Source organism: Onychostruthus taczanowskii, unplaced genomic scaffold (assembly GCF_017590055.1).
Source record: "Onychostruthus taczanowskii isolate IOZ18803 unplaced genomic scaffold, ASM1759005v1 scaffold9, whole genome shotgun sequence".
Lineage (NCBI taxonomy): Eukaryota > Metazoa > Chordata > Aves > Passeriformes > Passeridae > Onychostruthus > Onychostruthus taczanowskii.
In genome coordinates, this window is record NW_024506993.1 from 5,892,585 (window position 1) to 5,909,653 (window position 17,069).

At 44.7% G+C, this 17,069-nt stretch overlaps 1 protein-coding gene across 1 annotated transcript in view; it reads right to left on the minus strand.

The window, feature by feature from the left end:
- The window catches only part of SLC25A26 (solute carrier family 25 member 26), an 82,810-nt gene extending 80,160 nt beyond the window's left edge, over window positions 1–2,650 (minus strand). Inside the window, exon 1 of the mRNA XM_041425584.1 lies at window positions 2,599–2,650. Within this exon, the coding sequence (XP_041281518.1) occupies window positions 2,599–2,631 (33 nt within the window). The 5' untranslated portion in view covers window positions 2,632–2,650. The remainder of the gene's footprint in view (window positions 1–2,598) is intronic.
- Window positions 2,651–17,069: the final 14,419 nt, after the last annotated feature.

The window sequence follows — 17,069 nt, forward strand, 5'->3', positions numbered from 1 at the left end:
ACACCTTCCACTATCCCAGGTTGTCCCAAGCCCCATCCAACCTGGCCTTGGACAATTCCAGGGATGGGGCAGCCCCAGCTTCTCTGGGCAGCTGTGCCAGGGCCTCATCACCCTCAGAGTCAATAATTTTTCTCTAATATCTAATCTAAACCTACCCTCTGTAAGTGTGAGGACATTTCCCCTTGTCCTGTCACCACGTGCTCTCTCCACCTTTCTTGTAGACTCCCTTAAGGTACTGGAAATCATATTAAATAAAGGAGTTTTCAAAGTCATAAAGAAGTTTTTATCCAAAGAATTCATAAAACAAAAGCCTGAATCATCTGTGTTTCTAGATGGGTTTTTTGGTATTTTTAATTACTCCATGACATGGCTGATTGTAGAAAATAACTATTTCACAAAAACATGAGGAAAAGACTGAAATAGACAGAAAAACTGATTCAAAATACAACACCATCAATAGTTAACATGAATCCATTATGAGACATTCAGAAAACACAGTTTGAAGGCTACCTCATATATATCAGCACCCAAGAAACAGCTGCACAGATTTTTACCTCTGCCTGAAAACAAATCACATGTGTGTTGCTCCAGTAATTTTTTTCAGGGTAACAGAGGATTCAGAGAGGTGTTCACTATCTACCACTAAAGGTTTAATCAATAAGTTAATTACTCTTTTAATCTAGTTGGCTATTTTGAATGCATTGATTCTTCTTCAGTCTTTTTCATCAAAATCCTTATCTGCTCAACATAGCATTGATCAGATTTAATCAGATTTAATCTGGCCATCTGTTAAAACACGAATCAAAAGTTACTAATTGCTTCTTTAAGTTCTCAAAGTTCTGTATCTTAAATGTCATTTAAATTCATGAGGTAGCCAAGACAGCACCTGCCAGGGGGTGACAATAGCTGTGTGTTTGCAGCAACTGCAGAAAAGAGAAATAAATGGCTTTTGGTTCACAAGGGACCTGGAGCAAAACTCCTCCCCCAACTGTCAGTAACAGCAGGGTTATCAAAGGAACCTTCACCAGGAGCTGGAGCAGGATCAGAGATCCCAAGGGAAGTGGAGGGGCAGCTCCAAGCTCTGCTCTCTGATCAGGGACAGGAGCCAGGGAACAGCTGGAGCTGTGCCAGGGGAGTTGGGGCTGGGATCAGGGAAAGGCTCTCCCCAGAGGGAGCTGGCACTGCCCAGGCTCCCCAGGGAACGGGCACAGCCCCGAGGCTGCCAGAGCTCCAGGAGGGTTTGGACAATGCTCCTGGGCACAGGGTGGCATTGTTGGGGTGCTCTGGGCAGGGCCAGGAGCTGGGATGGATGATCCTTGTGGGTCCCTTCCAACTCAGGAAATTCAACGAGCCCATAAACTCCATCACAATGGTCAAGCAAAACCAGGACCTAATTCCAACACCTGGAGCCACGACCTCCCTGCTCACATCCATCTGCCTCAGAGCCTTTGGGGCAGGCAGCTGAACCCTCCTCTGCTGCAGCTTTCCCCAAGGCACCACAGCCCTGATTTTCCACACAGAACACACTGGCTGTTTCCAAGGGAGGCCCAGCTGTGGTGACTGGGCTTCACCCCATTGCTGAGCCCATGGAAAAGCAGCTTTTAGGGTGGGAAACGCCTCACAGACAGGGTCAGGGGCTCCCTGTGGCTCTGGAGTGGCTGCTGAATCCACAAACTGTGGCCACCCCTCAGCTCAGCTCACCACCTTGGCAATGCTCAGGCAGGACATCTGCAAAACATGGAATATGTAAACTTCTTCCTAAAAAAGGATTTCCTTCATGTTAGAGCTTTGTAACTTTCAAGCCTGATCAACAACAAAGGAGATTTAATTGTTGAAACAGAGGAACCAACAGGCTCTGTGTGATGTCCACTGTTAGAAAGCCAAAACAGAATTGTCAGTAGAATTGCTGAAGTTCAGAGCTGCATATTTCAATAATGTCAGACCCAGAGGGAGGTTAACAAATGCTGGGAAGAAGGATGTACTACTGATGGTGGAGACAAAGGACGCAGAATTTATGGGCCACAAGGACATTTGGCAAAACCCCAAAGAAAAGGAAGAAACTAATAAAGGCAGCTCCTCAACTGAGCAGAATCAGCTCCCATGGGGTAAAAGGGGCACATCAGGGACACATCAGAGAAAACCCACTCAGCCAAAGGCAGAGAAAGACTGAGCCTGTGGATTAATTACCATGGCAGAGAATCGTCAACCATCAGAAGATACAATACTAATTAAGAAGAGAACCTGTGCAACTTGTACCCAATGAACATTAATGCTTTTATTCAGTAAAGGGCTGAAATACTGAAAAGTTTTGGTGGTGGCAGTGCTGGATTTTTGTGGATTTGCCAGCCAGCGACCCTTTTTGCACAAGGACAATATATATATATACACATCTATATATACGTGTGTGTGTATGTATATATTAAAAAAATGTGTGTATATACATAAATATATGTATATAGAAATAAAAATATATATTGCATATCAATGTATGTGTATATACATATATAATATATACACACATAATTTATATTCCCTAAAAATACCCCTACTCTGTTTGTGGACCGAGGTAAAACAACACATTTCGGGCCGCTCACTCACCGCCAAGGCCGCCCAGGACTCCCGGGGCTCCATGCAGGGCTGGCGGCCGAGCCGGGCTCAGCGGGGCTGCTCCGGGCAGGCCCCGTGCGCGCACATGGGCGCAGCCATATTGCCGCCCCGGCCCGCGGTCACGTGGGCGCGGCTCTCTCTGCGCCTGCGCGGGAAGCGGCGCATGCGCACGGCGGGCAGCTGCCGGCAATTAGCGCTGAGTTTATTAATTAGTTCGTGCTTAGTGGCGCTTTGTTGTGCAATACCGGCACAGCCGCTTTCCGCTCTTCCTAAAGCCCCTGAGGTGCTGGTGCGTGCGCCACAGGTGCATGGGATCTGTTTGGAAAGCAGATTTTCCGTGTGCCCTGGAAAAAAAAAAAATCCTGAGGGGAAAAGAGTCCTGAAATCCTGAAATCGACTTTTTCCTCAATTGCTGTTGATGTCTGAAAAGCGGATTTTTGTGTCTCCAGGATGAATTTTCTGCCCTTTTGTGAATGTAACTGGTGACTTCAGATAACTTTACAATAAAACTTTGTGTTTCCAGCATGGCGTAAGGTCATATTACCCAAATAAAAACGCATCAGGCAGGTGGAGAATATATATTAGATAGGCGGGTTCATGAAAATTTTGTTATATACTAGATGTAACATTTTACCCCTTGGAGTGCTTGGTTTGCAGAAACTTCCACTTTGCTCTCTGTGTGGAATAAACAACGTTTCCTTTAGAAACGAAAGTGTTTTTGTGTTTAGAGAGCTCCTAAAATCGGCAGCAGGGTCTGTAGCACGGAGCCTGGTGCCCTGCTTCTCACACCGCCCATGGGATGTTCCAACCTGGAATGCTAAGGAATTCCAACCAGGAATGAACCCTCCTGGCCAGGGGCATCGCTCCTGCCTCTTCCCAAAGCTCTGCCTGCTCTCCTGGAATGGAAAATGCCGTTTTTCACCCCTGTCCCAAAGGCTTTTACATTTTGTGTTTGTGTCCCGCTAGCTCTCCCCCTTTCTACAAAAGGCATTCAATTAATCAGCGGTTCCAAAAGCTGCAGAGAGGATTTTGGCACAGAGTCCTCACACAATCCTCACCCAGCAGGAAACCACACTCGGAATTACTGGAAATGTGATTCTAGAGGAGGAAGAAAGGGTGAATGTTGGACAGCACTGCAGCGTGTGCAGAACCAGAAAATTCAGGCAGGCTCCAATTCCAAGATTTCCTTGGCTGCAAGCACGTCTCTTGGGATGAGGTGGAGTTTTGGAGTTTTGGATGCGGGGAGTCTGATGATGCCTCAGATCCAGCTCAGCTGCTCTCCATCAGGCTGCTTAGGGTGTTTGCAGGTGGGAAGCACTGCGCAGACCTGGGCTGTAACATCTGCCCACAGCAGGGACTGCCATGAAGGTGCCATTGCCAACTCCACCAAATTCATTACAGCTCTCCTACAACACTGATTTTTCTCCTGAGCTGCCTCAGTCCCCGGAGACAGGTGTTGTTAGAGCAGTCTTCATTCCATTTAGTCTTCATTTTCATTTTGAGTGAAAAGCTCAAAGCTCTACAGGCAAAAATAAAAAGAACCCAAGCGTGTTGCATTTCTCAGCCTCCTTAGATTTTTAAGGCAGCTCCTTGGTTTTTTGTCTCTAACTTACAATTTTTATGGTGGACTGGTGGGTTATCGCTACTTTGCTTTAGTTTGGGCTGTATTGTGCTTATTAAGAAATATTTGTTTGTTCCATATCAGGAATGATCAAACAAGTGGGCTCCTTTGGCATTCCTAGCACACTTGTACCTGGTATGGATGTCTGACCACCTGAAGTCTAAGGCTGGTTTGCTGTCGTAGGAATTAATTCCTGCAAATTCCCATGGCACAGGGGTTAGAACTAGATATTTAAGGTCTGTTCCAACCCAAACCATTCTGTGATTCTACAAAAACTTTGATCCTGGTTTCTGGAAGAAGTAGGAGGCGCAGTTCCATGTTCCAGCTGTAATAACTGCTCACAGTCCAGTAACACCCATCAGAGCACCTGGCTCTCTGAAAAAGCCCTGCTATTTACACAGAAATAAAAAGAATCTGAAATCTACCATTTCCAGATGGTTTTCTGTTGAGTGGCTAAATAAACTCAAACGCTGCAAGTTCCTCACTTTCCAGGTCCATGTCTGTCATTAAATAAAGCACATTGGAGCCATATTGACGGAAAAAATCAGACATCTGCAGTAAATGAAGCAGGCTTTTGGACTCGCTGCTATCCCCCAGAACCCAGCCATGGCAGCACTTAAAACAAGACCTATTTACCCCCACGTGCCCAGGAGATTTCTTGATGTAAAGGTTCTTGGGGTCACAGCAAGCATTCTTCACATTGCTCAGTGCAAAGCTTTCAGATACTCTCCGTGGCACTGACTCCTTTATTTATCACCTTCTGTCAGGAGAACTGCTGCTGCATCAGAGAGGTCACAACCTTCTATTCTTCCAAGCCACTGTCCTGTCTTAAATGAACAAGTTCTGCTTAATGCCATAGCCCAGACGTCAATCTTTGTGCCAAGCCCTTCAGTGGAGTCCCCCCAGGCTTGAAAAGTAAATTGAGTGAAGAAGGAGATCTGGTTTCTCGCATTCTTTTTTCCCTGCAAGAAAATGCTGTGGGTGCTCTCCAGTGTCGCTCCACTGTGAGGGAAGGAGATGGGCCCAGCAGAACCTTGCACAGCTCTGACTGCACCTGAACTGCAGATGTTCATGGTGAACCCTATTTTCAGCTTCTCCCAGGCCTGAGTCCAGCTGTGGCTGGAGGGCAAGCTGGGGAGGCTGAGGAGCAGCCAGGTGGGGCTTGTCCCAGTGGCCTGAGTCCAGCTGTGGCTGGAGCTCAGGGGCTGGAGGGCAAGCTGGGGAGGCTGAGGAGCAGCCAGGTGGGGCTTGTCCCAGACACTGCAGGGGAATACCCTGAAGGAGAGGAGAGAACAAACACTTGTGTTCATCCTGCTGCAAGTGTAGACTCTGCCAGCACCACAGCAGCTTGCTGGCCAAAATTTTGTTGCTCAGTCCCTCTTTTTGTTTTCTGGTCTTGTTTCTCAGCCCTTCTTTGCTGCAGGTTGGTAAGAATGCTTTTAAAAAATGGCCATTATGCCTACACTGCCTCACCTGCTTCCCTCAGCATTTGCAGCACATAAAAACCTTGGTAAGAGATAAAAAGCCTTTTAATTGTGGTAGGGCAAGGAACATACTGAATCTCTGGATTCACTGAGTGGGACATGAGCTGCCAGCAACACAGCAACCCTCTAGCTTATGTTCTGCAGAAAAAGAGATTGCAGGCAGTGAGTACCAGCCACTCGTGGCTTCTCTTTGTCAGGGCTACTAAAGCACCATTTTGCACTGATTTCACATTAATCCTTCCACTAGTACAACAGTGCACCTGCACAGAAATGCCTGTATGTGTGGATCAGTGAATATGTAAGCATGTTATATTCTTTGTGTGGATTTCCTCCCCACTCTCTGGCTGCTGTTGGATATCTGACACCAGCAGCAGAAGATTTATTGATCTGGTCATAACATATTAAGGCTGCTGAAGAGCAGATGTTAAAAACAGACTTCTTGGCATATATCAGTCCCCAGTGGTATTGGTCTCGCACATGTTCCAGTTTATTTATTGAAGCAATTGCTCTTCTCATTCTCTTCATTATCTTCCTTCTGGGCAATTCAGGCACACCAGAGTCAACCTCTTCCAGTCAGTCAATCCTTCTTGGATCATTGTTTTTTCTTTAGCTTGGGCAACACCCGACGACTTTTCCTTCCTGAGAAGGAAAAGCCCATCCCACTGTTCATAAAAGCAGATGGAAATTTATCAGCTGCAAAAATTTGTCCTGGCATAAATACAGTGAAAATAAAGACTCAGGGATCCTCCTAATTTGATAATAAGCAGGTGCACAATGGGGCCAGGGAAGCCATCTGAAGGGGGGACTTCAGTGATATGACCACATACTGCACCCAAGAGGCTGTGATGCACCACAGGAGCATATCATGGCAGATGAGGAACAAAACACAGCCCTTTCACCATAAAAATGCTGTTTGTCCCATTTTATTACAAACAGCCACAGATCTGTGGAATTCATGCAGAGAAAAGGGTTCTTCCTGGGCAGGGGAGCAGCGTGGCTCTGTGCACCAGAAAGGTCCTTTGTCCTTCTCCAGGTGACAGCCTTGTCAGCAGCCTCCTTAAACACCTGGTGCGCACACTCTAAGGTGAGGGCTCCCTCCAGACTCTTGCAGCAGCACAGGTTTATATTCTGCAGCTTATTTCTGCCAGGGATAGGGCAGCAATGCTCCTGGCCACAGCTTTGGTGTAGTAAAATCCACAGCCCCCCTGCCACCAGGGCTCTGGCACAAGGAAGCAGAGTCCTGTTCCCAGAAATTCCTCCCAGGACTGGTTCTATCCTCCAGCTGCCACCCCAGTGCCCCACGGCCTCTCTGTGTGCTCAGCAGCTTTGCTGCAAACCTCTGCCCACATTGCAGAAAGGGGCTGCCTTCTTCAGAAAAATGAAAATTAACTAAATATTTTCCTAATACCTAGCCAGCAGTGGACAGCTGGACCTGGATGGGCAGGAATTTTTCCAGCTCTCCTAATTTTGTCAGCCTTCCTTTTCTTGCCTTAACCCTCATGAAAACTACAGGCAAGGCTGGTTTAATCTGGATTTTAGGTGATTTTTTGCCACTCATATGCCATTAGCTCCCCCTCATGCTTACAGTAGCATTCCCTGTTCTTAAGTCTGGCAAGGTTTAGAAATTCTGCTGAAATAATAATTGCAGTGAATTTTTAAGGAAACAGATGGGGGAACCAGACAGCCATAAATTTAATAACTCCTTTGAGTACTTAGCAGCAGAAACACGAGTCCCCAAATTCATTAAGAAAAAAAGTGATTAATGATGATATAGATTTTGCATAATGATAGAAAGCTTTAAAATGTACAACTTTTGAATGCTGCTCATTTATTCTGCTTTATTGGCTGCCTGGACAATTGAAGATGAAAGGCATGGGAAAGACAGAAAACACACATTTTAACTACTGGGTAAAGTGAGTAAAATAATGATCCAGTGGCAATGCAGTGACCTTTACACATGAACATCTTTCAGACTCTCTGCTGTTAGTCGTACAGCACAGCTGAGTTAATCTAATATTTCCATTTTAGCTCATAAGAGAAATGAAGGAAAATCTTAATTATGCCTGTAGTTGTGGTTATAATCCAACCCCCTGACACAGGAATTACTCACATCTGTTCTCAACTCATTTTATGGCCCAATGCAATGACTTAGTTGACTCAGGAAGCAGAGCTAAGAAAAAGTTTACAACAGAATGGCCCTAAGCTCCTCAAATAATTGTGCATTTCCAAATTGTCCCAGAGAAGCCTCCCTGATATTCCCTGGCTGGAACCAGGAAACATGGTTTCTTCAGCCACTGCTTCGTTCAGTCATCCTGGTGATTTGGGTCCTTCTTTTTAAAAAGAGACCTGGTCTCTTCCAAAGGTCTGGAGTTAGTGAAACGTGAGGAAGGTTGTCCCTCCTAGGAGTAGTGTGGATGCAACATTAGTGCTGGACCTGCTTTCCCTCCCCTCCCAGCCAGTATGGACCAGCACAAGATCAAGGCCGTCCTGGTGCAAGCTCAGCATGACCCCTTGGGCTATTTGGATGGACCTTTGTAAGAACAGACTCAAGTAGAAGAGGATTTTCTTGGCTTTAGTGCGTTTGGAGAGCTGGACTCCTCCCTGTTCCATGGGGTTGGATGAGTCCCCCATGGCAATGATGTGGCCCAGCAGTGCAGAGATGGTGGCCCTGACTCCTGGGAGAGGTTTGTGGCCTCAGCTCAAGGCTGACCCTCACCTCCACTGCTCAGCTCCATCAGCCTCCTGGCAGAAACAAACTGCAATTGTTTCTGGACAGACAAGGAACAGTATTTTTAAAGATTAGTTCATTGACAGCTGTTTGCTCAGCTCTGAGTTTTTATCAGCTAAAATCCCATCTCCAGCTCCCAGGGAGTGGATGGAAAGTGCTTGGAATGACCTATAGAACAGCCAGCATGGCTGAAGCAATCCCCCTATTGGGAGATGTCACTGAAGAAAGGAGCTAAGGGGTTTATTTGAACAGCTGGACTTTGGCATGCAAACTACAGCTGTCTTTTTAACATTAGAAAAATACAGTTTGCTTTAAGAGAAATGAGCTGTATGATTGGCACTCTGTACTTGATATAATTCATTTTTAGTATCATCTAATTCAAAGAAAAGAGTTTCTCAATCTGCTTAGGCTATTCAGAGAAGGACAAAGAAACCAAAGGACCTGGGTGACAGGGTAGGGACAGGGAGCAGAGGGCTGGAGGGAGCACAGACTCTCATAGCTATTGGGGCACATGTTGACTGTCCCAGAACTTCTGCACATCCCTTTTTGCCATCACCCCACACTATTGCTATGTCCTGTAAGACCACCTGAAATCCTACTCCATATTTCCCTCTAAAGAGCTGGGGACAGGAGTGGGCTGGATGGGGATGGCACAGGAGGTCAGCAGTGGGGAGGAATGTTGTCTAACTTCAGTCTTCCTTCTCCCTTTCCTGTTAACTGCAAGTCAAACCCAAAGCAAAGCCCCTGGAGAGATGTGAAACAGCAGCTTCAGGTCAGGGAATGGGTCTTTGTCCACACCCAGCTGCATCTGTCAGGCTGTCCATACACCACCCTCAAACGCAAACTAAACAGGTTTATTGGTACAGGTGAGTGGCTTTTACAGCTCCTCTAACTCTTTCCAGAAGACTCACTTTCCAGTTTTTCCAGCAGGCTGAGATCTCAAAGGCAGAACCCTGACCCCCTTGCTTGTTTTCTTTGACATTGTGGAGCACAGCCCTTTGGTGAGAGGCAGCCGAGAGGTCCTTCCCAGGACCAGCGGAAGGAGCCTGGTGACAAGAAGTTTTTATTTACCTTCCTGTGACTTTCCAGGGCCCTTTTCCTTTTCCTTCTGTTTTGTAGAAAGAAACTTGCCAGTTCTTCTCCTCTCAGCAGGATTATCAGAGCTGGCTTCCGATGTGAAGTTTCCCATTGCTGAAAGTTTCTGACGGTCCCTGCCTACGGTGCCACTGTGAGAGGCGTTGCCATTCCCAGCTGATAACCTCTCAGCCATTGTTATCTAAGGGAAACAAAAAGCTCTGGGAACAGGGGCTCTGGACATGGGCAAGGAGCAGCACATGACATGTGAATTTGCCAGATGTTACCACTCTGAATCTTACTAAACTATGCCCTGACCACAGCTGCTTTATCTGTGTGGAAGGAGTTGGGAGATAAGAGGTGATTTTACTGACAGTGCTGGAATGGCCTGACCAGGCAGCCTGGGAGCAGCTCCCTGACACACATCACAATTCCTTGCAAATGTGCCAAATGTTGGGTTTTGTGTGGTCCTGGCCACTGTTTCATTTGACAGTATCCTTCCTTCATGCTTATTCAGACAGATTGTTTTCTAGAAAATTACATCATCTTCCAAGGCGTACATTTGGTTTATAAAGGGCCTTGTCTTTTTCTGCAGCTCAGTTGATGCCTCTAGGCCTGTTTTAATGCTTTTCTGACAGTGTCTTGTGTTTGTCTGATTGGAAATATTCCAGGTAATTAAAAAATTACACACCAGCTGCTGCTTAAAAATCTATTGCGTGTATATTTATTTTGCATATTTTGGCTTTGGAGGAGGCTGTTTCAATTCTCCATCCCCTGTTTCTGAATCTCCCATGTCAAGACTGGAGCCCAAGCTCTTCTGAAGCCTGCAAGTCCAGAGAGTGCCCTCAAGTGATGCTTGTTTATTCCTTATTCCCTTTTATTCTTTACGGGAAACAATATGGAGAGGCTGTGCCAGAAATACAGATACTGTAATTATTATTTTTATTATTCCAGTGTATGCACAGGAACTTATTATTTTTAAGTCTGGTCATCCCTGTACCCTGCAGTGCCTTAATTTGGAAGTTCACACTTGAAAGGAGAGAGAATTGCGTCCATACTCATTGTCTGTCCTTGTCACAGGCGTGGGGCTGCACTGATGAGCTCTAATCACACACGTGAGTCCAGAACAGGGAGAGGAGGCATTTCTCTGTGCATGGAATAATCAACTCTGAGTTAAATGCAGTGCTTGAAAGTGATTTGTATCCATCCTCACCCCCACCTCCTCAGTCTAATTAACTCCTCTAATAGAATTAATCAGCACACTAAATATGAGACTCACTAACAACTGAAAAAACCACACCACTATCTATTCCAAAATACAATTACACTGACAAACTCAATTACATGCCTCAGTCACTTCTGAAATTACTCACCACTATTGCACTGCGCACAGTTTAAGTTTCATTGTTGAAAGAAATCATAAACACTTTCTAAATTGTACAATGTTTACAGAAATACACAGAAGCACAGCTTTTATTACCCATGTGGCAAAATTAATTTGACACATTGAAAGCAAATGAATAGAGCTGGAGGACTTTATTCAGGCAGTATTCTTCCCACTGATAGAATTTACACTGGGGGAACATCTAACACATTAACCTTATTAAACTCTGATGTAGGTAAACAGCATTTCAAAGGGGATGAGAAAGGATCCAAATCAAAATCCTTATTGCATTCGAATGAGAAACATCTAATTCTGCATTTCTAACTGATCTTTTAGTTTACGACCCCCTTTCACTAAAGTAGGCTTTTGCTCTGGAAGCTTTTGCAGCAGAAGCAGTCCACAATATGCAGTTATGGTTCTGGGTTTAGTCTTTTAAATCTGTGGTGAGCTCTACAGCTGAAAATAAACTCCCATCAGATTTGGTTATATGAGTTTAGGTTAATTTGCAAGTCAAAGGAAGAAGATAAATGTTGCTTGTGTTTTTAATAACCCCAGTTTATCTAAGTCCATCTTGATCTGAAGATACAGAAAGTCTTCCTGAACTTTTTATTTGTCTGGTCATATGCAGCACCTGCTTGTCAGTTTAGTTTATTTTCAAACTGTGATACCAGTCAAACAGTAATACTTCTCACAGAAGGGATAGAGGTGCTCTTGCTTACAACTGGGCACAAGCAGATAAAACTTTGAGCTCCAGGCTGACAAAGTCTGTGTTGAACTTGAAATACAGTGAATGAAAGAAACATCCTCCTATCCTTAGCAAGAGCCCACATCCATGCAGAACCAGTACAACAAACTTGTTTTGAGCCCAAAAATTACAGTGGCACTTGCCTAGAAGGAATTTTTCAGGTCAGTAGAGTAGGTTTAAAATTCCTTTGAAAAAAGAGAGTCCAGCACTTTGAAGAGTTCTTGAAGAAGGCAAGGAACATCCTGCTGGGTCTCACTTCCTGCTGAACCTGAGAGACACAGGTCCTGTCAAGGCAAGAGGGGTCAGAACTCCCAGTTTCATTTAAAACACTGGAAGAGTTGAGCAGATGCATTTGGAGACCCAACACTGCTCCACAGGGATGGAGTGGCACTGGGACGGCGTTGGGAAGTTGTGGTTTTGTGGATGGATCACACATGGAGTGCTCTGCCAATGTCCATTCCTGTGGGCTCCCCATCCACCCATTCCATCCCCTGCTCTAAACCAGGGGAGGAACCAAAACAAAGGAAAGGAAGATTGTTCAGTGCCAATTGGCCTGTGTTAGTGAGAAACCCTTTCTTCTTCCATTTTCCTTAAAAATTATTAATTCTTATCATATGCTGGGACAGAAACATTCGAGGAGCAGGACAACAGAACAGAAAGGATCTCCAGAAAAACTAATCCCATATCTTCTGGATGTTTATAACAAAATAAATCCCATATCTTCTGGGTGTATATAACAAATATTCTGGGGAATATTTGTTATATTTTGGCTTTTTGCCATGCCCATTTATTTCACAGCACACCAGTCATCCCTATCCATGGTCCCCTTCCCACTGGGGTTCTTTTTATGTGCAGCCAGGCAATTCACACCCACTACTCCCTTCCTCTCCTTCAGGTGTTTAAAGGTTGTTTAAAGCAAAGTTAACAGATTTTATTCTAATCCACATGTTTGCAGCTCCACAGCCATTCCTGTTAGAAGTGACACAAGCACACAGTTTCACAGCTGAAGATGCATGTTGGGATAAATTCATGGTATGAAACTGGGGCCTCAAACAAAGGGCTTCTTTTGCTGGAACTCAAGAATAAGACTCGCTTTGTGAATTAATAGATTTTATACTTTCATCAGTGGAATATCATCCATCAAACCGAAACCTTTCAGAAAGGCTGGAGCTATTCCACATCCAGGCACCTTCTTTATTAATTCTGCACATTTCTGCAGTCAGCAGTGCTGCATTGGATGACACCTGCAAAGGATTACAGACCTGATACGATATTAGATAAAAATTACAAGTGAGAAGCTATTTTAGTGCTATTTATTTTCATCAGCAGAGCATCCCTTTCCCAAATGCCATTCTAGTTTGGTTGGTATTGACTTTTCAGGCTGCTGAGAAGTTTTGTAATTCTTTTTTGTTCATAGTTTATGTATAGAAATCAATACTAGTTTGCAATTTGTTGAAAATGAAATGGTCACAGTAGGAGTAACATGTACCTGATTTATCCTTGTATTCTATTCCCAGTCAGAACTGGATTAATTTTTCAGTCAATCTATGATATCTAATAATGAAAAATGGTGATTTCCACATCTCACATGCACTTTTTATTAACCTCACACTAAAACATAACTGAAGAAAGCAAGCAGGAGCATGGCTGTGAATCTTCCTTAAAATCACTGATGTCAGTGATTGAGATATCAAGGGTCTGGGTTTCTTTTTTCATCAGAATTTGTGCTCATAGCACCAGAAATAGAGATTTCACTGGTTTTCAGGTAGACCAGTAATGATTAACTGCAAAATTATCAGACTCAAGATCTCCTTTTCTGGAAAACAGCTGGAAATTGTTTACAGCTTTCAAATCTAACTGCAAATGTTTGGGTCTGAATAACGTTACCACATCACATCTTATTCACCTCAAATTTCGTGCTGCAGGGAGCAAACCGCGCTGGAACAGCCGTGATTTGGTGTCCCGGCGTTGTCAGACATCCCTGGGATGTTTCTGGGCTGACACCACCATCTAGCGTCCCGATCCCAGACTGCAGCTTCTCTGCGGGGAAAAAACGCACAACGCGCTTGTTTGTTCACTTCTATAATTACATTATAAAAATAATTCATCTCCCGAGACACATGTACAAATAGAAGACTGAAGGCCACACAATGCCAGCTTCCTTTTCCTCTTGAATCGTAATAGAAAAGCCAGCTAGGCACACAATCCTGGAGAAAAATAATCGTGAGCTGATTTAGTAATAGCTCTCACAAGAAGACCAAGTGATGTGTTTGGTTTCCATACTTTTCTCCCAAAGGTCCAGTAAAATTGAAAACCACATTAATTCTCTTGTAGCACACCTGGGATATTCAGCAAAACTGGCAGAGATGAAGTGTGGAGCCTCAGTTCCACATGGCATCTCTTCCTGCCTTAGGAGCATCTTTAGCTCTCCTGGGAGAGGCTCATGAGAGCTCTGCTGGACCAGCCACACTTGAGGACACTTCACATTTCCTGGTGGGGGGTACTGAGCATATTTAGAACCTCTCCAAGATGCCAGAATAGGTAGCTTTCCTCTAAAAGAAGTTTCCTGCATCAAAAGCTTCTTTGGAGCCCCAGCTCCACAGTTTTCTGCCCTGTCTCCTTTAGCAATATCAGCCTAATTAAGTCACAGTCTTTGCCTGCTGTGCCCACCCTGGAAAAGCAAATCCAAAGAGCTATCAAGTGAAATGCAAACCCTACAAAACTGCCTGAAGGGGAAGAGGACTCTGTTCTGGCCAGGTTTGCTGCAGGGAGACTGGAAAACAAGCTGGAAGCCATGAAACCCTGAATGCTTTTTGTTTTTAAAGAAAAGCCTTTTCCAGCTTTTGACTTTTATGACACTTTCCAAAACAATTTCAAGAAGTTCCCCCTTTGACCTATGAAAACTCCTGTGCCTAAATATGCTTTACAATCCTCTCATTCCCCCACTTACAGTTTCAATGTGCTGTAACAGTATTTTCAACCAGAAAAACACTGCACTGAGGACTGCTGAGGCAGCTCTGCTTTACTGCAGACGCTGAATGAGCTGTGACAGACTGCACCACACCAGGCTCATTACACACATCTTCCACTGAAACTCTGCAGTTCAGAGCAAGCCTTTAACCTGCTGATTGCAAAGGAGAGCCATTACATTGCTTTTGATACCGCAGCCATAATGGCACCTTATTTCTTCAAATTATTGACACAATGTCACAAGGGTGTCTTGACATCCTCAGGCTGAAGGTATCAATGCTCTTGAACCCTTTTTAGCCTTTCATTTTCAGTACACTTAAAACATGCTCTCCAGTGGATTGTGAAGAAATCTCAAAGTTCTCCTGCAGCTCAGACATCCCAGCTGTAATCTCCAGCACATCTAATCATCTTTCTCTGATAAAGCCATTTGAAAATTAAAACTATTCAGTTATTTGGGCCAAAGTGCATTTTGTTACTCCAGGATTAAAGCTAAACAGTTCCTGCTATGGAGATGAAGGGGTAGAGCAAAGGTTGCTGGATTGCAGAGCCCTCTGCAGTGAGGGACAGGATGGAAACTGTTCCCAGTAGAAATCCCCTGTACTGGAGCCAGGAACAGACATCTGGGCAGGAAATTGGGGCAGATCTCTGCCTGTCCCCAAGGCCTGAGGGTGCCAATTGCCAGCCCAAGACTGCAGCAGTGTCAGAGAGCAGCAAAACTCTCACATCAGCCAGCACTGAAGAGACTTTCCCCAGCAAAGAGGGACACAACCAATGGCACACTTCACTCTGGTCTTGCCAGAAATGTGATCAGGACTGACATGGAGGCAAGTCCTTCCCCTAACATTAAAATGACATTGTTGACATCTGAACCTGATGGCTCTTTTCTCTCTCAGTGTGAGCTGTGTGGCAGCAGCCAAGGAATCCCTTTCAAAGGAAAGTAGTTTTATTGATTTAAGAGAAAACCTTATTTGAGAGATTTGCCACCAACATTCTCCCTTGCCACAGATACCCACCAACCAGAAGATGAGAGACCATTCACAGACTGTTTCCATCAGCATGGGAGTGATATCAGTAGACTTCATCATGTCCTTTCTCTCTCCTGCCACCTGTTAGTGCCCTTATTAATTACACAGACACAAACAAACCCCTCCTTCTGTGGTTCCCAAAGTCCCCTGAAGACACACAGCTACTCAGATTAGGCATGCCTGGAGATTATTTCAGAGTTTAAAACCAACAGATCTCAGACTGATTGATGAATAAAATTGATACAAGGGGGAGATGGAGCACTAATGCACCTGTGACAGCAGAACCCCTCTGTGAAACAAACGGGGCAAGAATATATTCACTATAGCAAGGGGAAACTACTTCCCAGGGCATAGAAAAATGTGCTAGATGGGTTTTTTCAGAGTCTTGAACACCTTGCAGAAAGTCTGGGATATCCAATGTTCAGGGTGACTCCAAAGCCACTAGGATGAATATTTGTGTTTGTCTTTGTGTTGAAGCATCGGTGAAAATTAGGAAACAAAATTATCTTATATGAACAACAAAACACAAGCCAGAACTTAAATTGGGGGCTTGGTTGGTAGCACCAGATTAGAACATTAAAACCCTTTCAACTAAGGAAAATACTCAGGAAAGGCTTAAGATCAACTTACTGTGCAAGAAGAAAAATCAGTGCAGCAGCTCCTTCATCCTGAAGGCTAATCACTGCAAGATTAGCAGTGATTTGACAGAGCTTTGCTGTACCTTGATCTTTGAGAGCAAAAATAAAGTGAAAATTCAGCTATTTCTTTCCAGCCCATCCTACTGCTTGCTCCAAGAGCAGCATACAGCAGCACTCCTCAACTGAGAAACCTTTTGGTCTGGAGCAGAATTACTGAGCCCAGCCTGGTAAACCCTCTTTGGGTAGCTGTGCTCAGCTTTACATTTGATGGAGCAGTGATCCCTCCCTTCCTCAGCTGATGCCTGAACCATCTGGGAATCAGTCAATCACTGGGAGTGACAATCCCTTGAAAAGGCAGATGGGGGAGTTTTGCAGAGGAAGGGTTGTGTCTTTTTTTCTTTTTCAGAGGGGACTGGGATAGGAGAGAAGAAAGCATCTCCAAAGTCAGCTGGTTATTAGGCAGTGAGTTAAAAGAACAGTCTGACCCAGGTGGAAGGGAAGGGAAAGGAAAGTTGGGGAGGGCCCTGTGTGAAAACAGGCTGAATAGCAAGAGCAGGATAGTGGGAGGTTTTTTTGCTTTATGGTCAAATTTGTCTTATTTGAGAAATGCTATGGGACATTAACCAATCTCTGCTTGGTTAGCAACCTGCTCAGGTAGGAGTATTGTGTTTAAGACCATAAATATTGTTCTTGCACTCTGTCATGTGCTGTGCCCCATCCCTTCAGGCTGTGCCCCCCAAAATTGACCCTGCTGTCAGTCAAGGAAATTTACTGAAGGTTTTGCAGCAGGTGG